The sequence below is a fragment of the Lepidochelys kempii genome, chromosome 10 (assembly GCF_965140265.1).
Source record: "Lepidochelys kempii isolate rLepKem1 chromosome 10, rLepKem1.hap2, whole genome shotgun sequence".
NCBI classification, from domain to species: Eukaryota; Metazoa; Chordata; order Testudines; family Cheloniidae; genus Lepidochelys; species Lepidochelys kempii.
The window spans coordinates 59,240,829-59,266,243 of NC_133265.1; the positions used below are offsets into that span (position 1 = coordinate 59,240,829).

General features: G+C 36.2%; 1 protein-coding gene across 7 annotated transcripts in view; it reads right to left on the reverse strand.

Annotated features, from left to right (window-relative positions):
• TCF12 (transcription factor 12) overlaps positions 1 to 25,415 on the reverse strand; it is a 281,050-nt gene that overhangs the window by 31,075 nt on the left and 224,560 nt on the right. For 6 of the 7 annotated variants that reach the window (XM_073303768.1, XM_073303770.1, XM_073303769.1 and 3 more), the window contains 4 exons: positions 8,417 to 8,522; positions 7,151 to 7,290; positions 6,702 to 6,846; positions 4,138 to 4,202 (listed from right to left, as the gene is read on the reverse strand). In XM_073303768.1, the coding sequence (XP_073159869.1) occupies positions 4,138 to 4,202; positions 6,702 to 6,846; positions 7,151 to 7,290; positions 8,417 to 8,522 (456 nt within the window). Of the gene's footprint in view, positions 1 to 4,137; positions 4,203 to 6,701; positions 6,847 to 7,150; positions 7,291 to 8,416; positions 8,523 to 18,165; positions 18,572 to 25,415 lie in introns of those variants that run through there. The other variant, XM_073303772.1, reaches the window with a different exon arrangement.

Consider the following 25,415-nt stretch of genomic DNA (forward strand, 5'->3'; position numbering starts at 1 on the left):
TGTGGGGCTGGGAAGGACTTTTTCCTTCAGCATCAGATTGGCCAAGGCAATGTGAGAGCTTTTTGCCTTCCCCAAAGCAGGTTGGAGGCTGAACTGGGGTGAATATGAAACGGAGGTTAGGCTGTGATGTCACAACTCATTATGAAGGTGTGGGGAGGATGCCCAGAGCAAGTACTCGATAGGGAAGGGATATAATGATCAGATTAAATGGATTGGTAAAGGATTTAAAGTAGGTATTAAAAGAGTGGAAACGGGGAGGGAGGGTTGGAGTTTCTATGACTGGTATGGCAGGATCGAACATCTGACTTTATAACTCCCCTTAACCCTAATTCGGGGGGGGGGGGGGAAACAGGATGACGAAGTCCCAGCAGTGGGTTGGCTAGGGACCAGGATGGGCAAAGAGGGTGGGCTGACAGTAGCCTCATCCCACTGGGTATACATAAACAATTATGGAATTACCTGCACTGCACGCTTATCTGCCGGGTACCCCCAGACATTTAGGGATAAAGTTTCAGCCTAATTAAACCACATCCAGGACTTGTGAAGACCCACTCAATTGACAGCAGAGCGCTCTCCAGTCGACCCCAGTACTCCAGCTCCCCGGGAAGATTAAGGTAAGTCGACTGGAGAGCGTCTCCCATCAACATGGAGCAGTGAAGACATCGGAGTAAGTCGACCTAAACTACATAGCATAACTAGTAGCGTAACTTAGGTCGACTTACCCAGTAGTGAAGAAAAGCTCCCAGTGTCTCCTGGCTTCTTCCTGCATAGCCAGATAATCCATTTTTTTCAGCTATCTACATAGCAATCTTTTTTAAAAATCATGTAAAAAACCCCAAACAAACCTGTTAAAAGCCACAGGTTAAATACAAAATCAGAACACATTCTGCATGCAACCCATGGCTGCTGTATTGTTAAATGACCAATGATGAACAACTCTGATGCCTTCTGCCAGGCTTAAACGGTAACATGACTCATTTTACTGCAACAAATGAAACTCCTCCTCCTATCAGTCACGGTCCATTCCAATCAGCAGGGTGCCAATATGCCAGTATCTAATGAAAAGGGCCTTAGACAAAAGCTGCACAATTGAGAGCCCGCAGCGCCAAACCTTGGAGCTCTTAGTCCAATTTTTTAAACACTACTGTGTACATTTCAGTTAAGCTTTGTTATGCTAATGTTATTGAGTCTAAAGCAACAAAGAAACTTAATTCATGAATTACTTTTAAAAGTCAACTTCCCTACATTTTCTTTTCTTTTGTTAGGGGACCACTGGCCATTTAACTACCCAGATCACACAAAGGCCTTTACCCTAGTATTGAGGTAGGAATCAAAACATAAGTTATCACAAAGAGGTCTGATATAATCAACAAAGTTAAACAGCTCTCCTGTTTGATCTCCTCTAAATTAAAGACCAAGTGTTTTGATTTGGCATTAGGCACTGAAATAAACCAGATGTTTCTCCCTCCATATAACCCTCCATGGGCACAATCTTAAAGGGTTATTGTTTGGCAAATGTTCAGGGAAACACATTAGAAATGGCACAAATACCCAGATTTTCTTCTCTTTCTATCTACACTAGTTCATTATCCAAACTAATGCATAATCCACAGGGCTTTCGGAACTTTGTGTAAATACTTTCATGTACAATTCTCTTTCTTGCCTACCCTGAGATTAAGACCACAATTATCCAGGCTTAAACCTAAAATAAAAGAACCTTTGCAAATGTATTATCTGGCCTTACATGTTTAATCACACAGTATTCTGTATGGTCTTTAATACCTAAACTGAGGAACAAATGGTGTAGCCTCTGATGTTTCACACATGAAAGGCCTTTGTAAGATGTACAGCAACAGAATCTTAGAACTAGAAATTCCTCCTAATAATACTAGTAGTGGTGTTTAACATCTAAAAAGACAGATAGTGGCTTTAAAAATTCAAGACAATTTAAGCATTTTAAAAAAATCTTTGCAAAAACAGATACAATTTCACAAAGTTTATTAGCCACTGAAATTTAAATGCACCATTTTCACTCCAAACATTATGATTCCCTTCCTCAAAAAGTAATGTTGCTGTATTACTTTCTGAACAGTTGTGAAAAGTGGGCTGTGTGTGTGTGTATTTGGGGTAAAGGGAGCAGATGGATGAAGCAAGGGATTTGAAGTGTGCAGACTATGGCATGCACTGATAGAGCAGATGGAATGCATCACCATCAGCTATGACAGAAATGATTTATGGAATGACCTGGCTGCTCCTGCCAAGCAACAACATAGGATGACAGAACTAAGTTACTATGACAACCAAAGCCCACCCACCAGTTAGATTAAACATTCCTGCCCTGACTTCCACTCACAGTAAATTTGGAATTTTCTCCAAACATGAGCCTGGTTTTCCAAGCTAGTCACAGTAAGAGAAAAATACCTGTGGATCTGTTCAACAGGAAAAAGATGGAGAGTAACTGAAAATCTCACAAGATCACATGGGTCTGGGCTAGTCCATAAGGCCAAGATTTTAGCAAAAAATTTGGCCAGGCTGCGGACCATATATGCTCTAGGAGAGCTGTAGAATAATGAACAGCACAATGCTTGTAAACACTGCTGTGTCCAAGAAGCTTTTCCTTCAGATTCAGCAGAGCCAAAAATGGCCCAAATTCTTTACTAGATGGGCAGTTCATGCAGCCAAACACAGGACTGCCCTCTGCACTCCTGGAATTGTTAACTAGGTACCTGATCCGAAAAAGCAACAGGGACATTATTTTTCTCTCCAAAGCCAGGCAGATTTAGAGAAATCTGCTACCTGATATGGACATCAGTGAAGTCCATCTGACATATCAGAGCTGGTCATCCTTTAACATATGACCATCAGAGGAAGCAAGACTAACCGCATCTGCATGAGTGTGCATATTTGCGTGCAGTGCACTGAGATGGGAAAAACAGAAAGCAGCCCAGAGATGGTCTTTTGCAGCTGCAAGAGAGTCATTTTTATCTCTTGAATCAGGATTAGGCTTCCAGAGTGCTAAACAACAGAAGTCGGCAGAGCTTTCCCAGCCACCACCCATAGATCTGGAATTTCTGCTATACAGAGTATTAAGTCAGACACTGAATATAAACAATGTTTTCAAAATGTGTTCTGTCCTCGGAACTGTGCTATTAAAAATAATGGCTCCTTTAATACTATTAACACACACTGTTTTACTGCATTTTAATATTATTATTATTATTATTATTATCTACAAAAGTTTAAATAATTTTTAATAGTTTAGGGACTTGCAATGTTTCAATTTATTACTTCATTTTATTTCATTATTTGCAATGGCATCTTCCAGTGACTGAAACTAACTTAATAAATGGCTTGCACTGATTTTGCCTTTCAGACATGCAATACAAATCCCCTTTTTAAAATGCTCCATAAATTGAAGTTGGATAGCTTATAACAGAGCACACATCACTTGACATTTTATTTATTAAGTCTAAAAGGTTGTTTTTCCCACAGTACCTTCAAATCCCAATGTTATATGGCCACTGTGCATGCACTTTAAACCTTGTGCCTAATTTTGCCCTCAGATAAATTTCGTTGACTTGAATCATAGAATATCAGGGTTGGAAGGGACCTCAGGAGGTCATCTAGTCCAACCCCCTGCTCAAAGCAGGACCAATCCCCAATTTTTGCCCCAGATCCCTAATGGCCCCCTCAAGGATTGAACTCACAACCCTGGGTTTAGCAGGCCAATGCGGAGTTTTATGTACATATTACGGAAAAGAATTTGCTTTATGATTAAGCTAAACACCCAGTGTTTGTAAAGTTTGCTTTGTACACACAACTTCCCAATCCATGCTCATTTGTGATATCTTGATCTTCTGCAGGATAGGCAAATGCCTAGCAAAACTCTGATTGGAACCTCCCAAAAATAAAAGCAATAATTTCCATTTGCCTTGACATGGACATAATGTAAACAAATGTATCATGGAGTGTTACATTAACACTTCAGGTTACTGTGTTTTGGACATATTTAACTTCTAACTGTAGGTATTCATAAGTAACAAAAAGATAACTATGAATAAGGGAAACCATGATCAACATTTTAAAAAAGATGTGGTTTAAATTAATCTGAAGACTGTGTCAATAATCATTACTTACAGATGCCAATGCCTTTCCAAGTGCATCACCCGTCTGTGAGCTTCCAGTCCCATTTCCTCTGTTTCCTGTAATGGGAAAATAAACACAATGCTTATTTTAAGGCCAAAGAACTAAGTTTCTTTTATTAATCTAAATTTTAGCAAATGCAGCTGAACACACTGTTCACATTGTTTTAATGGGACACTGTCAGGAAGTCATGATTAACCTCATGTCAATAGAACATGTTTTCATTATATCAAAACAACGTGAGTGAACACAGTCTTGTGTTTAGATTTTGGTAATCTCATTTCCCTGCACCATTTGCAGCCCAAATACAACAGCATTGTTCCAGCACGAGGATGAGAAAGTGAAGCTAGTCAGGGACAAGAGTGAAACAGATTTGCCTAGTTTCATTATCCAGGCTGAATGAAATGCAAAAGGAAAACAGACTGTGAAAAATATTTTTAATTAGTTTTAATAATATAAAGTAACACTAAAGGGTTGCAAATTTAACTGCTTATGTAAGCAGGCCAAGCTCATGGGACTCTCAGCAGCTCTTTGCATTCCTCTATTCCCTCCCACAGGTTCCCTGTGTGTCACCCTCCCAAACCCTCTATTTCAAGGACTCCCTGCCACCCCACCCTGCATGCTATGGACTCTGTCTCCCCATTTCCACCTGTGCCACATGCCAAAGGCTCTGTGTGCCTCCTCATTCCAAAGGCCATCAAGTTGAACATAAGGCTTCAAAAGCTCAACCAATTAGAAACACAGGTGAGGAATTTTTTTGTTTCAAAATATGAATTTTATCCTGAATATGTCCCTTTAAGAATACAGATAAATTCTGTGGACATCAAATTCTGCCAGCAAATATTGCACTTTCATACAAAGCTGTGCAAAATGTTCACCATGAAATCCAAATCATTCATCGATCACCTGATTTTATGTTTTATAATAAACTTCAAATCTCTCACTGGATTACAGAATGCTTTATGAACTGGACTCATTTAAGGATCCAGGTTTATTATATGCCCCCAAATCAGGGCAAATACAACCAACCAGACTAAGGGCATGGCTACACTTGCAGATATAGAGTGTTTTGAGTTAAACCCGCCTTTGTAGAGTGCAGTAGGGAAAGCACTGCAGTCTGTCCACACTGACAGTTGGCAGCGCACTGGCGTGGCCACATTTGCGGCACTTGCAGCAGCATTGGGAGCGGTGCATTATGGGCAGGTATCCCAGCATGCAAGTGGCTGCAACATGCTTTTCAAAATGGAGGGGGGAGTGCAACAGGGAGTGTGTTGTATGTATGTGGGTTTTTGAGGGGGCTGAGAGCATGTCAGCATGCTGTCTTGTAAGTTCAGAGCCCTCCCTCGCACCCCCGCCTCTCTCTCTCTCACACACAGCATTCCACACTAATGGTTGCTTTGTCTTGGAGCAGATAAGCAGCTGGCTGTCAGAAATGGAGCTTTCAAAGGGCATTTCCGCATTCCTACAGCTGATTCCAAACAATGACAAGAGTGGGTACTTGACTTAAGGGGATTATGGGGCATTTTCAGAGGCTGATCACAGCGCAGTAAAGCAACACCTCGTTCACACTGGCACCGCGGCACTGCAGGGGGGGTGCAGCAAACGTTATTCCACTCGCCAAGGTGGAGTACCAGCAGTGCTGTAGCCACGGAGTCAGAGCACTCTACATGCGTTGCCAGTGTGGACGGGTAGTGAGCCAGTGCGCCCGGGGCTCCTTTACTGCGCTGTAACTTGCAAGTGTAGCCAAGTCCTAAGTTTCCCTTACACTAAGACTGAAAGTAAAGCTGAGTGTGAATCCATACCAAATTAAAAAGGTAGTCATGCAATCTTGAGAATGGAAACCACTGAATTTCCATGGCTGTATTAATAAGTGATTTTATGAGATACATCATCATTATTCACAATTTCTATGAAAAGAGAAAAAAATGAGTTCACATTTGTACTCTCTGGATACGCGGTGAAGGGATTAAAGAGAGTTAATAACCTGCCACTGACCTTCTTCCTTTGGCACTCGCCAGTGATCTGAGGCCAAATATGAGGGGAGGGGGCACATAATACACCATGAAAGATTTTGTAGCAGATCCACTCTAAAGACAAAATGCCTCGAGCCACCACAATGCTCCATTAATACAGCGATGGCATCTATATCACAAAACAGGAGCTTTCTACATGCTGTTTATGCACTGATTTCACAAAGCCTGGGGGACCACTGGCCATTTATTAAATGGGTGCAATTCCTAAGTATGGGCACAGTTTAAGTGTGTCTGAAATCAGTTCAGTTTAAGTCTATTACAAACCAACTTAAGCTGAACCGATTTAATAGAATCAAACCAGTTTGAGGGTCCACATTGGGGTGGGATGGGGTGGTTGCACTGATTTAACTAAATTGGTTTAAAAAATATCCTCCCTTTAGTTAACCGGGCAAAAATTTGTGTGGAGACCAGGCCTACCTCTTAGTATCTTACAGATCTAAAAAACAACAGAAAAGGAACCTTTATTGGTTAAATAACTTCAAATTGCACCTTAAGAATTCTTATTTAATCCTAAGAGAATCTTACCCAGTATATTATCTGATCCATTGATAGGTGGAGTATGTGAGGCAGCGACATAAGGTGAACTACTGGTACTGCCGCGATGGAAGCTAGACATTGGAGGAAGACTGGCATTTATATCTGTAGGCGAGACTGAATGTGGGGGATAGCTCTAGAAAGAAGCAAAACAAATAAGAGCCAATTAGGCAGGATCTTTAAATACATTTATATATCTTGTTAAGATACCATTATCTAAGAAAGGGACTAGCTGTCCCTCAGCCAAACAACCCATTCCATTACAAAAAATCATTTTAAAATTATACACAAACAAGATACAACAAAATCAATATGCCACGATTATGAATTCTGACAATCTAATTTTGAATTGACACTACTAGAAGATAGACGGGAAATGAAACAGATCAGTCTCCAGAAATATATTTACATATGCAATTGCATTAGCCTATATAACTTACCAAGCGGTCATGTGTGTGTAGACTGCCATAACTGCTGGACTGTGACATGTGAGAAGAGGAACTTCCCAGCATTCCACCATAACCAGGCTGGCTCATCCCATTGGATGAATTCCAAAGATCAGAAGAGTTGTGGGTTCCATCTGTTTTTTTTTTTAACAAAAGAAAAGAAAGATCTCTCTAATACATGAAGTATACTGAGTTCTCCTTTACTTTACATTATTTTAAAAATACATAATTCAACAACTCAATTAGCCTAATATCAGTCCTGAAATAGGGAATAGCTAATATGGTGTCTCCCATTCTCCTGCCACCACACTGTGTTGCTATATTTAAAAAAATGAGGCTTTACAGCTGAAATACAATCCAACCACAGCTGAGAAAATAACAAGTACTCTACTAATTACAAAGACCTTCAGTAAGGCCAGATTTATATCAAGAGGGATGATAAAAATTCCAGACTTCAAAAAAACTTGATGCTTGGCTAAGTAATGCTCACCATATATATATACAGTGGAAAAGATTTCTCAATCCCTAATAGGCACTTTATATTTGCTAAAACATTCTAACACTATAAAATAAAAAAGGTTCCATAATAGCAGACTTAAATAACTGATAATTACTACATTATATAAACCTCAAACCAAAGTGTATCAGCACTGTTTTCCCTCAGCAATAAAGACTGCAATGACATTGTACACTTCAGTACTCAAAGATGATGATGATGTTTACAGTATATTTCAAAATCTCATCTAACCCCTAGTTATGTGACATGAAGTTGAGGAAACGTAGTCTCAATCTCATGAATTCTGGTCCCTGTTTTTGTGCAATTCAAAGTCCTCTGTATTTTTGACATGGTGGAGACATAAGCATTCACTGAGAACCCTGATTGTTAACAGATATTGTACAGCCAAACACCAGAATGACCAAGAAGCCCTCACCTCGTTTTCCGCTATCATTCTGGTGTGTTGTTCTGAAGCCCCTACAAATCAAAGAATGGGGCATTCTGTCCATCTGGCCTGCTGGATAATCCCCTTAAATTACAGTCAGCAATTAATGTCACAAAGAAACCTTTAAATCAAAGGATAGCTCCCTTCAGCTAACAGTTTATAAAAGTATACAAAATTCAATGCTACGACCCAGGACAATACCTTAGCTTCCCTGGAAATGTATTTATTACATTATTCAATGCAACACTGGGTTAAGCCTCACATTTCCACCTAAAGGACAAATTACTAACATTACTGTAGTTAGAGTTACTTTACTCACCTTGCATAAAGAAAGTGCTAGCAAACATACTGCTCGGTGGTTTAGGAGATGGGTAACTTGGAGATTCTCTATTGAAATCATCAGAACTTGGGGATGGTGCATATACCTAAAAATTGGAAAGCAACAAAAAGCAAAAATGTAATATTTGGCTGTCACACATAAGGAACAGCATGCTAGTACAGGGACCCAAATTAAAGAGAGGAGTGCAGCAAGTCCCAATATTTAATTCATTTGTTGACATTATTTTGTTTTTAGCAAGTTGCCAAAGTACTGCTGTGATCTTAACACCACACTTTCTGGTGTGCCAATTCAACCAGGTGGCCTGATAAAAGCCTCCGTGTTGATTCTGCTTACAAAGCACATATCTCACACAGAAACAAAATAGTGGTCCCAAAATAAGTTTCGATTTTAAAATAACTTTATTCTTGTTTAAATATTTAACAAGTTGGAATCCCAGCAACTCAGGTAAAACATTCATGAAACTGTTGGGAGTTTAGTGTCACTGCACTGCACAATCCAATCAGAAACCTGTCTGCTTTTTTAGAGTGGTGGGGGGGAATAGGGGGAGGGAGGAGAAGTAATGCAAGTCTATATCCTGCTGAGTGATCCTAAAATGTCAACATTAAATAACCTTTTAAGTCTGGCACAGCTTCTAAAAATCTTATTTTGATTTGGCAGTGGAGTACCAATTTCTTCTGGTAAGCCCTTGCTTCAGATAAACTCAGCATGAACATTTTCCACTGTAAATAACCAACTTTCTCATCAATTTGAAAAATATACAGGGGACCAAACAAACATAACAATCAAATGATTCTAATTACAGCAAGTATAAATCAGCAGTGAAATAAATCAGAGTATTCAGGTATGTTATGTATAAACAAAATCAATATAGACAATTCATCAATGACTCATAGTATAATGCAGGTTGTGCCAAGGGAGGCAATATCTTTATAACGATAATTTTGCTAAATATTCCAATATGAACGATTTATATTGTTGTTATTAATAGCAGTGGTATTGTAGTATCTAGGAGGCTCCAGTCATGGACCAGGAACTGAGGCATAGTGCAAAAACAAAATAAAAAATGTCCCCTTAAAATTATTTGTAGTTTATGAAAAACTGTAGTGCAGATACATTAATGTAGTAAATGGCTACTGAGTACACAAAAATGTAATACTTGAGCTAAAACATTTTTGCCATGTAATATGTTAAAATAAAAAAGGTTATTTTTTAAAAAATACTAAATTTTCTTCTCTTTCCCCCAAAATAAACGTATTGATTTATAGGTTTCAAATGTATTAATTTTAGAAGTCTAAACTTAATAAGTGCATAAGAGATATGCCAAAATTGTAAGGTGCATATTTATGCATATTTTTGTGTGTGCATGCATACACCTATTCAGACATACATACAGTTAGGTCACTCCCCTACCACTGTAACAGGCTGGGTACCACTCAAGAGAAGAAAGAGGGAGACTAAAAAAGGGTCTATGACTACCACCAAGGTCTAGGAAACCTCTATTCTAATATGCAAAGGTGAATGTTTTGATATGGGAATTTGGGAAGTTAAGTGGGTCACATCTTGTATTTATTTGCATACAAATACCCAGAATGCTTTTCCAGACTGCTGTTGTCAGATCAAATGGTTCGGCATGTGTTTGGATAGAGTTGTGTGCAGTGTGACTGATCACCGCTCCTTTACACAAATTTGACACTGATAACTCCAATGAAATCAGCTGAGCTATACCAGTGTACAAAACACTGCTAAGGATGTACAGAAGCCACCCTAGACATGTTTTCTATCAAGAACTGGGTCTTGAAGCTTGGGAAGGAGGGAGGAATACAGTGGAAACATTTCACAACTTTTAGCATCCCTCTGTTTTTTGCATTTAGATTTTCCAATCAAACTCAAGAGGACATTTTTGTTTGTATGTTTTTGTTATTTTGGAAACAAAGTTACTGTTTCCAAGGAGAGCTTTTGTTCAAATTGATACCTTTATTTATTTATTTATTTATTTATTTTTGGTTACTTCCAAATGTTGAATTCCTGGAAATAAAGAAATTTTTACAATGGAAAGTGCTAACCAAATCTGAGCTACAGCTTGACAACATGTTATAAACTGTGTTAAAAGTATGTATGTATTTATGGTAGATAATAAATGTATATACATATATAGTCACACACTTCATACATAGTCAAACAAAAGTGACAAGACTGTCAAATTTTAAATGCTCACAATCATAAAGCTACAAACATATTAGACAGAAATGGGTGTAATTTACAAGTTGTCTGTTGTGCAAAATAATGCAGCATATGCTATAGCTGATGGATAATCTATCACTGTCACAGGACAGCAGAGGAAACAAAGCTCAATGACATGCAGCACTGACATGGAGATGTGCACTGATTAATGTGAAAAAATCCACCATGACATATTATACATCTTTTCAACTTTGCCAGAGTAATGCTATCAACAAGAGTTGCAATGTGGGCTACAGACTGAAATTTCAATCACTTCTAATAATTTTGACATTTTATAAAACTGTCTAAACAAGCAAGCACCTCAGAAGGGAAATTAAGATGAAAAAGTTCAGCTCCAACAAATGCATCATTTATGGTTACACATGTACAGGACATTAGCACAATAAAAATGTTCTGAAATATTCCAATGTCAAAGAGGCCCTTTCAAATAGCTACATGAAAGTTCTAGCACAGGCACATAAGTTTATATAGTTTCTATTTGTTTTTGGAATCCTAACTATAGCTTGCAAAAACATAGCTGCAATGTTATGAAGCTGCACTTGTGCCAGTCTAGATTTTTCAGATCAAAGGGCTCTGGCGGCAAAACACAACTGATGTGGTCTCAAAGACTTCATTAACTCCAGATGTGGGGAAATAGTCAGCCAATTCCACAAAAAGAGCAAGTCTCTTTTAGTTACAATCAGACCTACCCACAAATTAAAACCAGGCGTCTTATGTCATCTGATCACCTGCAGACAAATGCCAGTGTTTTGTTTTTTTCTGGTTAATGACCTAATCATAAGTTTTACTCTGTGTTATTACAAACTGAATTTAAAAGCAAAGGGGGAAAAAAAATTATTGAGATTAGACTACATCTACAAGAAGCAAAATGCAAACTTTTAATTAAAAGTTGACAATAAAGGAAACATATTTAAATACCCTTTCAAGTTAGGAAAAGATGCATTCGATCATGTAGCTCAAACCTTTTAAACATATTTAATGCTTAGGGCCCTTATCCAGCATGTGGCTCTTGGCCCATAGCAGCTCTGCAAGCCTCTCATCACACAGTGATGGAATTTGCTCCCTGGTTAGAAGGTGTTCTCTTTTGCAGCAGCTGCGTAATGAGGTTTTAAGTATGACGTGGCTGCCCAATACTGTCTCTTTGGGCTATCATTTGATGGGAATGACATCTGGGAGGAACCAAAATAGTTCTTCCCTGGCTGACATTTTCAGAAAGCCAGGGAATAGTGCTAAAAGAACATCCAGCCCAAAAAATCTCCTTGGCAGACAACTCGGTCAAGCAGGTAGAAGAAAATCCATCCTGCTAAAGGTTTCCCCAAATTCCCCTAAGTGATTGAATCGGAGGCAGGAGCACGAGGGAACTTCAGAGAAAGCACCCATATGAAACTAATGAGGGGTGAGAGAGCTCTTCCAAAACACCCATTCCAGATTCAATTTTTAAATGGTCCATATAGTAGAGGTCTTGTCTCTCTTAAAGCTGTACGCAGACTCTACACTTCAACCCTAGGGTTGTAATAATTCCTGCAGGCTGTGTGGACTCAGCAGGAAGGAAGCAGGACAAGGGAGTTTAGAGCACAGGTCAAGAGCTCCACTTCCCGCTCCTTCCTCCACCCTGAGCTGTTCCACATATCTCCAGTATGAATGGCTGAGTGATTCTGGGTTTTTTTTAAGCTCTCTTCAGGTTGTCGATGTCTTCCCTCAATAGGCTGTACTGCTGCAGAGCCACCCTGCTTGGCCTTTCAGAGCTTGGGCAGCTCAGACCAGCATGGACCGTTCCTACTGAGTCAGGTTTAAGCAGCATCTGCTTTCAAATGTGCAGTTATTCTTAACATATTAAATTGATACTATTATAAAAGATCATTTTAAAAGTGTAATAAATCTATAAAGTATCAGGAGATTATATGCCATGTCCTTCTGTTTACTAATTTAAAAATTTCCAAACATAAAGGTATTACTTTATCTTAAAAGGTCTGAATTACTGATTTTGCTTTGTTACTAAAATTAAATCTTCACTCTATAAACATCAATTAAAGCATCAAAAATATCTCATTTGCATACTTTTCAACAAATTTCCTTCCTATTAATGGGTTTGGTATTCTTATATTTTCATGATCCATACTAAATGTAGATGTAAACAGATGAAACATGCCAGTGAAGCAAAATATCAAAACCTATTTTTAAAGATGCCTCCACTAAATCAGGACCAAATCTCCCAACATGCATGCTGTATGTGAAATTATAACTTATATTATTCTTTAAACCCTGCTATTCAGAAAGTTTCAGAGGTCACGAAAACTGACATTTATCAAGGCGTTACATACAAATTTCTATCCTAGGGCAGTAAAAATGGATACCCACATCTACACCTTATGAACTCCACTAACTGGCCTATTCAAATCTGAGGTGGAGAGGGTAAAAGGAAATGAAAAAGTGGGAGCAGAAGTAAATACACAACATATTTGAAGATTCCTTTGGAAATAATTACCTAAACAAGTTTCCTCCACTTCCTAAAAAAAGATCAGACCACATTTTTGACGAATGATATGTACAATTTAGTCTACAAAAATTCCAGTGTTTTTATTCAAGGAATTAAAAGGAAGCCTGAAACTGATCAACTCATTTCCAGTACTTGTTTGTCAAATTTCAGAACACCTTTATGGCTATGATATAAACTCCTACATACTATTAACACAGACCACATTAAAACTAGAGGAGTACCGATACATTTTCTTTTGCTTTTAAGTTCACTGCTCTTATCTCACTGGTAATCTCAGTTTCTACAACTCATAGGCATAGACTAATGTGTTTCTACAGGCTGTCTTCAACACAAGTGTGTTTATCAAAGCAAATACACTGAACAAATGAGTGTATGTCACTGTTTGGTGCCCACAATTTTGAGAAATATAGATCCATCCAATATAGCACCTGATCCCCTCCCTAGCTACTTTCATTTGCCCATAGAAATGGACAAAACCTTCACACTGAAGCATCAGTAAAGCATGTTGTAGACAACACACCCTCCTAGCAGGGGATTGCTCCTCAATAGATTGGCAGTTCTGTCCACTGGACTTGAGCAGAAAAAACTCTCCTGGGCTATCGCATTGAGACCCATAATACTACTTTGGAGGGGAAAAAAAATAAAGTTGACCAATGCTACAAGCTCACTTTATTCAAAGCTCAAAGCAGTCTACCCCTAGAGATTTCCTACATGATCCTATGTTTGTCCTGACTTACAAATGTTAGCTTTGACCTTGTCTGAGCTGCTATGGGCAGCATATGGTATAGGGTAGATTTAATTGTACTTTTCTCTCTGTGTACTAACTGGTCCAATACTAATAAAACCTGAATCAAAATCCCTCTGGAAAGCAGAAAACATTAACATTAACAACACTTGGTTGGTGTAAACTCTGCAAACCGAATATGTCTACATTTATGTAAAAACAGACTTTCCATGTTATTCCTTTTAGAAGGTACTTTAGGAAAATAAAACTGGATTGATATATTTCATCTGAAGTAATCTGCAAAATTTTAACACTTATAGCGATATGTGCTATCTTGATATTCTAATTCAATGTGCTATGAAATAACACTAACAAGCAAACCCCACCACCACGCCATGTATTTCTAGATAGTATTTTATACACCTTTGGGAAAAATGGAGAAAATAACTTTACTGAGGAACTAGTTCATCTCACTCAGGAATTAGTTATAGTTTTCCACTGAAAATGTGGAAAACATGAATGATCTTCAGAAACATATATCATAATTTATGTTTGTTCTTTCCTTCTCTGTTTATCAACATTGTAACAACTTGGTATGGCAGAAGCTGAAACTCCTTCATAACAAATCCCTCTCTATGAAATTTTGCCCTACACTGAGGAAAACATAAGAGTAACTACTTACATACTTAGTAACTAAACATAACCTCATGTGACTTAGGTACCAACTTCATTCATACTGTGAACACTACCTGGATTATAACAACATGCAACTAAATTATGTCATCTTCAATAGTGGCATTAAAAGCTGTACAAAATAAACTTGTAAAATTAAGCAAAAACGTTTCTTCAAGTGATTTGATATTTTTTGATATGCAGTAAAATTGACATTCTCTATTCTGCCAAGTTTTTAAAACAGTTCTCACTCACTGCTTATTTGACTACCTAAGATAGTGTAAAAAAAAAAAGTTCATATAAATAACATCATACACGTTTTTAATTTTCAGGTGTCATTCTGGAAAAAGCTAGGAACATTTATTTGTTTTATCTCAATAGAAACACAAACAAAAACTATATTTTTTAGACCTCGATTGGTTCCCTTTTCTACTTTACAGGGCATGAACAAAGAAGCACCAATAAAATAGGTTCCCTTTAAAAAAAGAAAAGAAAACAAAAAAGAGGTAGAAAGTAACTACCTGTAGCCATTAAAAAAGCCTGTCAGTACATGCCATTAATTTTGCCTCAAAGATCTGATTTTTTCCGTCCAAAGGATATGAAGTTAGCACCTAGCAGAAATGAAAGGAGAGGTGGAACTCAATAGACAAAATGGCTTAATATTTAATCACGCTTTTTCTCAATTTGAAAGAACACTCTTTTTGACTTAATTCAACCTTCCTTCCTCCCAGCCCCCAATGTATAGTTGGATGTTCTTCCCCGACACTAAGAAAATCATTTCTGGATATCAACAAGTGCAGAAAAAAGTAAAAAAACATGCAGGTTTCTAGTTTAGTATAAATAGCTAATGCAGTCCTCCAACACAGAGAATAAGTTCATCTGCTTAGTTTTTAATTTAGGGGACACACTATTCAAAATATTTCTTGTTTCATATTATATAATACACATATCAGTAGTGTTTTATTGCTTAGTAGAGGATTTATGGTAAAATTATAATTTTCCCTACATACTTCTCTTCTGTAATATACGTTAAATCACCAAATTAATCCCTTCAGACAGCACGAAAAATCACATTTAATTTGTAAATTTTTACTCTACTTCCATGTAAATGTATCTCAAACCTCTTATGATAACCCACTCTGTATTACCGAACAGTATTTAGAAGCATCTTTTTCAGTTTAATCTTATTTTGCCTATGTATTATTTACTTTGCTAACTCTTTTCCCATTTTAAGGTTAAAAATATCTTTCAAAAATATAATTTACAGATGAAAATGTAATACTGGTTTCTGCATGTCATTTACTACTTGCATTTTTTGCATACAAATCAGCATTTCATACAGTTTAGTTGATAGCAGAAAGTATGCTATCTAAAGTCAAAATCACTATTCAAATAAAATCTCAAAACACGAGCCAGATGCCATTATCTGCTAAGTGATCAAATGATACAAATTAGAGTAGTAGCACTTCAATATGAACTGTGGTCTTGAGGTATATAGTCTTCTCTAAATGTGGAGAAGTTCACACACAATCCTGAATATCAAATTAAAATCTCTTTCATTTGAAGGGTAAAAGCGTTAATGGAAAGCAAAACATGAAAAAACAAACAAAAAAAACAAACCCCAACCCAACACACACTCTGATTACATATATTTGAATGAAATAGTAATTACATTCTTTATTCTAATTTATAGAACTATTTGGGGGGATAAAATATTGAAAGCTGCTAAAAAATTAAAAAAAAAAATCACAATCCAAACTTAAGGCAACATGATATGGGATTGTCATATGATTTGTCATCTATTTACTAACTCTGCAAGATCATAAAGGTCACCTCTGACCTATAACAGACACATGCTATCAATTTTCAGGCCATCCTCCCCTACAGCACCAGGACTTCCATCTACTATAAGCCTGGAAATGCTTAATAAGATCAAAGCTTTTTTCCTGCTACAGAACAAAGAGAAATGTTGTAATAAGGTGATCTGTGCTCAAGAAAGAATAAAAATCAGAACTCCATTCAAAATCATACTCCTTTTGCTTCAGGGGTATTGTATAGTTAATTTTACTTAAGTCTAATATATATCTTCACATAAAACTTCAAAAAGACTGTTTTAACTTAGGAGCGGACATGAAAGAAAAAATCATTTCACATTTGGAAGACAGCTGGTATTGATACGAAAGGAAAAGAAACAGATCATGCAGTTTCACTTATTTCCCCACTCTCTTCCCAATATCTTTTCTCTCTTCCAAGAAGCTCATACACCTAGTTTTTAAGGAGTTTAAAGATCGTTAGTTTGATCATCGTTAATCAGAAAACCTTGGCAAAAGTTTACTACTAAATAAAGGCAAAACTCACACAAGCTTATGGGACAAGAAATAAAAATGAAACCGATCTATATTACTGATCTACATACATTCCTTTAAAGACCAGGGACAAGACAAAATCATATACAAGTAATATGAACATAAAAATGCTTAAACAAAATGATTGTGCAAACACTGTATAAAAGACTCCATGACACATAAACCAGATTTGTGTTTTGTATTCTGCCATATGATATTTTAACATTTTAAATTAATATCAATTATGAAATAAAATAGATCATTTAATACATAACAAATTAAAATATAGAGGAATTCAAAGATTCAGTTTTAATTTTTTCAAAAGCTGGTGAATGTCCATTTTATTTTGTAATCTGCAATAGTTCCAATAACATTTTTTCATTTTACTTAAAATGATTTTGGAAAAATCAAATCTTAAACAAGAGCTTAATGCTTGCTTACAATTTGAGATGTACTACTTGATTCAAATGCCACCATTCTCGGCAGCATGGCACAAAATCAGTACAATGACCAGAATCCAAAACTATGAAGCCGGTCACTAAAACAGAAGTCTATCAAGTATAAGCAAAAATGTAGTATTTTGTAATCTTCAGGAAGAACATGGATTAAAACCCCTCTACTGCACTATTAGGTACAAAGTCTACTGAAAATGTTTTACTGTAAATAGTGATTCAAGTTTGTGAATCAGACTAACTTTCCTGTATAGGGTCAAAATGCTAGTTTGATTGGAAGCAGATGGTATAACAGTAAAGTTAGTCTCTGAACCTCAAACTCCAAACAGGAAACGCAAGCCTTACTGGCTGACTGCTTCCCTAATCATTTCCAGAGATTCATACTTGTTATTTTTATAAATAACCACAAATTCTTTCATCTTTTCTCCCTGTTGTACAAAGCAGCCAATAAACCTAAATGTTGTTTTTTTGTTTTTTTAACTATCAGAATCCCCCACCACCACCACACACCATTTGCAAACAAGGAGCTCACAGATGGTCTTTTAAAAAGAAAATACATTAGAAATATTATGCAGTTCAATGTTAGGTTAATGTTTTAAAAATTACAAACGATGAACTTAACTGTATCTTATCACACAATGCCAGTCTTACAAGTCTTCTAAAATATGCAAGTGAATTACATCAGCAATCTAAATGTACTTTGTTAGACTAATCTAAAAACACACGGGTTTCAGTAAGTGCCTATTCAGCTATGTCAGACACTTTGAAACTATATGAACAAAGGAAAGCACCCTTACCGTTTTCCCATTGTAGTAATACATCAAAGAATTGCTGCCCATTCCAGGTACAGGGTATGCACAATACATATTGATTCTAAAAATGACAGTCTGCAGTTAAAGTGCACTGCTTCTCTCCAAGACATCCATCCACCCGATCAAACAGAGTAATTCTTCAGTACTATGTGTACACACATGGATCTACTCAAAAGGAACTTATGCAAAACAGGACTGAACCATCTCACATGAGGAAGAGGGGGTGTGAGAGAGAGACATACACTGTAATCTCTATAAAATTCTATCAACTCCCCGTTTTTAGTCATAATTCCAACCAGCAAAACCCTTGCAAAAACAAGTCATTTACAACAGTTAAGATGCACAGGTTTGTAGCTACCAATACACTGAGAAATTATTACATACAAATAAAATACTACAAAGGAATAACAAATGGAAAAATTCTAGTTAATCTTCTGTTTTTTGTTTTAATTCAATTAGAGCACTTGTGGCAGTACATAGACTCATAGCTTGATGCACCTCCAGTGACACTACCAGCTGGCTCTGTCTAAAGTTGCTTCCAACTTTGACAAACACATCACAGAGCAATCATGAACTGGAAACACTGAATCATATGTAACAAGAAGGACTAGACAGTTAAGCCTTCTACTTAATCACTTCCTGGGCCAAAAAGTATTATGTCCCAATTAATTAAGTATCTCTACTAGGCCACGGGTTGTTTCTAACTGGGGAAAAAGTATATCCTCTTAAACAAATACTGTATGTCTGCCAAACAAAAGAAAATACAGTACGTCATGTTCAGTTAAATATATTACATATGCTTCAAACAGACAACTATATAAAGGTAATTACAAAATCCAAAATGTAAATTACATAGCATGAAAAACTATGAGTAAGTTTAGCCACATTTTAAACATTTTAGGCTATAAAATACATTTTTGTGAAAAGAACATTTTCCCCCTCTCTCATACATGTACACATATACACACACACACGGACAAGAGAATTGGCAGAAACATACAATTTTAGTGTTAATCTGACAAAAATGTATTGCACAATATATTGAACACATTACACAGAATCCCTCAATACACACACATTTATAGTCTATTCTTCTCTAAACTTTGTGAAGAATATGAAATTCCCTCAGTTTGCTTGATGAATTAAACATATAATATGAAAGCCAATATGCAAGGAATGAAGTTACCACTGGGGGGAAGGGAAGAGGGAGTAATACGAAAAGCAAATCCCCTTTTGTATGTTACTCAGTACATCAGGAAACTCCTAATCCAAATGTTTGTACATAAATATGTTTATATTCTACAGATGAGTACAATTGGCTGTTAAAGAATGTGCAGGGTCCAGTGAGCCTCTTAAAAAAAAAAAAAGTCGAAGGAAGAAAAAAATTACAGCAGAAAATCTCTTTCCCACTCTCTTTGCCAAAACTGTGAGTCTGCCCTGCCTTCCCTTCTGTCCAGAACAGAGAACATACAGCAGACTAAGAAAAGAAGGGGTAACATTCAATTCAGCCATGTGTAGGGAAAGAAAGCAAACTGCAGAAATTAGGATACCTTTGACAAGCACCTTCGATGATGGGGAAGTCATCTAACCACAGAATTAAATTTAGCAAAGAAAACATCCCAATAAGCTGAAATACTTTGATCATGTGAGACTTCCATTAGGTTTTTGTACAGTGTCCATCATCTTAGTAAATAAGTACTGCAATATATGCAGATTAGATACAAAAGTTTAGTCAGTGACATGCACTAGCAAAACGATAGAAGCATGATAGTTAAACTACTGTGATTATTCCAGTTTTAAATTAGGAGGTTCAGAGATATCCTGAAATGCAAATGAATCAAAGCATGTGCATTTTTACTGTTTAGCTTGATATGTTGGTCAGATTGTTACTTTAATACATACATACACAGAGGGGAAAAAAGATAGAAAATGCAGCAATTTAAAAGCTAATGAACCAAATTTGAACCAAACTCTTCACCAATGCAAAAGACTAAGCAGCAGCTGCAAAAAAGAACATCACTGTACATGAGACTATTAAAATGCCAAGCCTGCAGAGTGACTCGCAACTTCCTCCTTCCCCCAGGGATCACAAAGCCCCATTTCAGTCCCCAGAGAACTCTGTAAGAAGCTTTGATTTACAATTAACAATGCCGTTCCTTAAACCTCCTCACTATGTTTAGGCTTCTGTAGACGTGATATGCTAAAAGATCTTTAGATCTCTTAGACATACTGCTTCCCTAAGTATATAGTACTCCAGGATTAAAATGAATTATTTAGAACAATGTATCTTTTTATATTCAGGAAACACACCAAAAAAGCTATAGAACAGAAGTCCAATTTTATTTTGGAAGGAAGAGGCAGAATAAAAGCATTTTCTTTTTTAATCAAATAGTTCCAGCACATAAACTTTTATAGTGTTTAAAAATGTTTTAGCAGTGGTTAGATTCAGTTCTCCAAAACAAGGATGGACATTAATGTGTATCTTGTAAAATCAACTACTGGGTGTGTGCATGCAATGATTTGATTATTGTTGAAACACTTCGGGGAATTAAAACTCAGTATTTTACTTAATGGCATACGTGTTTCATCTTTCTTGCAGCTCATCTTCCAAACTTGCACATAAAAATTGTAGACGTTAAAAGCGTGAAGGCAATATTAATTGGTATTGTTTGCTAACTTGAGTAACATCTGTTTAAACAAGTAAATTGCTGAGGCTCATCAACACACAGGTAAGCTAGTGTCAAAAACAGCACAAAAGAGTAGGTCTCATTCAAAATGCTGCCTCTGGGCAAAGATAGAATAAAGACAAATACTCCAACAATACCGCTCTGACTAGAAGGATTTACCTCTGACAAACCAAAGTAGTAACAATTTCATCATACTGTGTGGGGAATTAGCTATTTTACTGGAGCAGCACAGGTACACCTATATGCACTGCACTGAAAATTATCACCATGGTATATGCCTATAGCATCAAAATACTATTTCCCCAATACATTGTCACCCAATGTATCATATTTTGGGATCAAATTATTCTGCTTTCAAGCATATCAGATTATTATGAGTTTTCTTTAATCTCACAGTTTACATTGCCTAGAGATGATGACAAACTGACATATTTTATAATTTGGCAAACTGCACAATTGTATCCTGGTGTTGCAATTATATTTTGCATAATTGCAGCAAACAGCACTGGATATACCTATAGAAAGTTCAAACAGTAACTACTCCAACGTCCAAAAAAAGTTCTCTTTGTGTATGTCTGTGTTTTATTTTTTATTTCACATTTATTCTGAGCTGCAGCTGCACTGATTTTTTCCCCCCTTAAGAAAAGCATATTACGGTGAAATGGATCATATCTGGAACAGTGATACAGTTATTACAGTCAATACAGTTATTTATTCTATTTTTCCATAATGACAAATCAAGGGTTAATCTTATGACTCAGTCTGACAGAACTAGTCAGCTGGAGACAGGGCCAATTTTTTAAACTTGATTTCAGACAGACATGCCGTCAGCAGAGGAGCACTGAATGGACATGCACTTTTGTAGCCTGAACGGTTTCCATTCACGACTCTGCACGGTATCAAAAACAATAACCTGTGTGTTTCTGTGAGTATATAAAGAGATTATGATCTCTGACGCAGAGTGAAATGCTGACCTAATAATAAACTAAACTACCTGTTTAAGAATGTTCTCAAAGATTCATTCATTTTCAGTCTGATATTTAATGATACTTGCTCTTTAAAGTCCAGCTGTTTTGTCAAACGTAGAATTTAGTCTATTTTCTTATCTTTGTCCAATTCAAAGACACAACAAAACACACACCGCAAGAAAGAGTCACCCACCTTTTTAACGGGTTTAAAACTACCACTAAGTTGACATCATAGAGATAATTGGAAATTACCCTTTATAATATACCAAAGATAGGCAGAGGATCTCATCTCTATACCACAGAGCATATCCTCTATTCAAAACTGTTCATAAATATGACTTAAACATCATATCAATGTTTACAATAAAATGTTGTTATATTTATTGCTTATTTTATTATTTCTAATATTATAAGAACTAAAAACATTTACATTGAATTGTGTACTCTTCCCCCCGCCAATAAAAGTTATTTCCCCACCACCAAAACCAAATATCAGATAAAATATAATGAGCTTCCTGATGGAGAGTCTGTTTTTCCCAAAGACTTAAACAGCAGCTTACAAAGGAAACCTCGAGTAGGATACCATTAGCTTATTTTTTCCTTACTCCTTTGGTACTACTTGCTAGTTGAAAAATGCTCTTCAATATTCGTGCACAAAATCTTTGAACCAAGGATTCAGAAACCAATTCTAAGATTCTCAATGAAAAAAACTCCAAATGTGTTTATTTCTAAACAAAACGTTTATGATGATTAACTAGATCAAGCCTGGCGAGATGAATACCTATAAATTATATCATCAGCAGGCAATTAAAACAGATTCAAACTTTAAACTGTCTGAGAATTGCATGTAGCTACTTCTAGAGGAGAAAAAACAGAAAAGTATGCATTGTCTAGAAGACAGACCTCTACTCATATAAACATTTAAATAACTAATAAATTAAAAAATCCTGAAAGCATGCCATCACGTTATTACGCAAGGGGAAATTATCCATTTATCAGATACTCTATAGTGAAAAGATGCAGCAGCTTGCAACTCCACAATAGTGCTTTTAAAAAAAGAAACAGCCAAGAATAGAATAAAAACAAAATTGATACAAAAATCATAATATTAAGTTAATGGGGTCCAATTAATTTACACTAGTGTACTTTCAAATCTATATCAAAGTTTAGTAGTAAAAGTTTTACTGTTTTCCAGTTCAAATGGTTGTTTTTAACTTTAATATCTATATTTCCACAAATTAAAAAAATTACCTGATATTAAATAAAAATAAGATTACATATTAAACCAGTATACAGCATTCCAGAAAGTAAACCTTATACTATACATTGATATCAGATTTCCAAACCAATTCCATGATGGCTACATGTGAAAACAGGAAACAATAATATTTTAAAAATAAGAAATTATGTAGTCAGAAAATTGAGTTACAACAGATGGGAATGGCTTGCCTTCTCAAGTACTATACATTTGCAGCATGCGAGTTATTTTATATATTTAAATAGAAATAAAGATGCTTCTCATTAGGTGAATTATTGTAAGAGCTAATGAACAACAGCAACTTTATCAATTCCTCACATTCAGGTATTGTACAAATATTCCTTATTAGTGATACTTTCTTATGGATTTATATTAAATATAAAAGCAAGGAAGGTATTCAATATGCACCATTATTCCCAGCTTCGGAAAGCTTCAGAAGTGTGCTGAAGATTTTAGATATTTTGTAATAACAAACAAACAAAAAACCCAAGCAGTTTAATAGATGGCTTTGAAATGTCCTCAGGTATATCTCCCTATGAGAAGCACTTAGTTACACACAATTTCATTTATGACAAAATGTATGTATAAATTTGTTTGTTATCCTTGACAAATGAGTAAGGGGTGTTACCAAACAACAGTACTTCCTATTGGGCCAAACAATCACCACTCCACAACATAAATAAATAAATGCACGCATATTATAAAAATCAGATGTGAATTAAATAAGAGATTTTAAAAACTTTCCAAAGTAAGTGATTCCATGCTTCTGTTACTGAAAGATGTAAAAGATTAAGTAAGTTACACATCTCTCCATCATGAACTTAGTATGACCAAGCAAATGTATTTGAGAAATTAAAGGGAGATAAGGGGTCCCTCTGCTGGTCCAACTCTAGTATCATTTTGCTTTATTTTTTATTTGTTGCTCAAGTGCAATATGTTTAGCATTTCTCACTTATTCCCCAAAGTGATATATAGTAACATAGCTACTGATGCAGTTTTAAAATTTTCCAGTAGGTGGTTCTATAATCAAAACCCTGCTCCATAAGAAAAACAGGATTTTAATCTATTTAATAAATTAGCATCATAGAAGCTTTAGGAAATTTTATGTCGAAGTGCAGGTAGCTAGCTGTATAGAAATGTAAGCTCAGAGGCACATTTCCCCTCTTTTTTTTTTTTTGGTTCTCTGGTTTACTGCCTGGCAAAATTCTTCAGCAAACGAAGCTGTCTGGATGATCTGTCAAAAGCAAATGACAATCCTTTCGTCATCTATAGCTAGGGATCTAGCTAGTAGTCCCTTAAGGAATTTTTGTTTTTAATAGGCTACCCAAGTTATCACAGCTAATGTCATGAAGTCTTGTGATTACATCTCCATGATTGTACAACCTGTTTTCTTTATAGCCTTGAAGTGCCAAACCTCAACATCACAAGAAACTCAATGGTACTAAAATGTAAGGCAATTTTAATTCAATTTTAAATTTATACTCAGAGACTAGAACCAACATCTGCATCTTTGTCTTAGGATGACAAGTGAATCTGTAGTCTAGAAAACTTAGGTCTGAAGTTTATTCAGGGGTTTAGACAGTTTTTATTTCAGTGCAATTCTTTTCAACAGTAACCATTTTTTACTGGCTATTTCTGATAATTACATGGTTAGATCACAGCCAAAGCAGCCTGTCTAGCATTTGTATTGATCATGCAACCAATCAATTTAACAACATGAACCAGGTAAAAGTCATAGATATTACCACCTATTACTCTTCTAGCAGACTGCAAAGATTTTCAAACAGCCTTCCCACCAAAATCACAGTGAACATTATCAAGTGACAAACTAAGAAATAATCTTTTACTTATAAAAGCTTTCCTTCCCCGCATTTGTTGTTGTAACAAAGATCATCATCAATAATGGGGATGAACTGGCACATAGTCTGCTGTAAAGCGGTAGTTACAGCAATAACATATAACCTCTGTAAAGTTACACAAGCTGCAGTCTAATCATGTTTGGTTTTATTAACATTTTAAAGATACATATAAATTTAAGACCTTTCTATTCAGATCTCAATTATAATTTAATAGCACTTAAACACATGCATCTGGGATGCTGTGAAAACTTAAACAGATTAGCTAATGTCAACAAAAGGCCCTTACAGCAAGTCCTGAAGACAGCTAAGGAGACCTTCTGGCAGATATAACATGGAAGGGAATTCTACAGACGTGATCCCTGATCGAAGCCAGCTCCACTTTGGCCCAGTGCAGTCAGAGGATCAGGACAGACAGCCTGGATAACTCATCTGATTTCAACTTTGTGGAAGGACATTGTTGAGA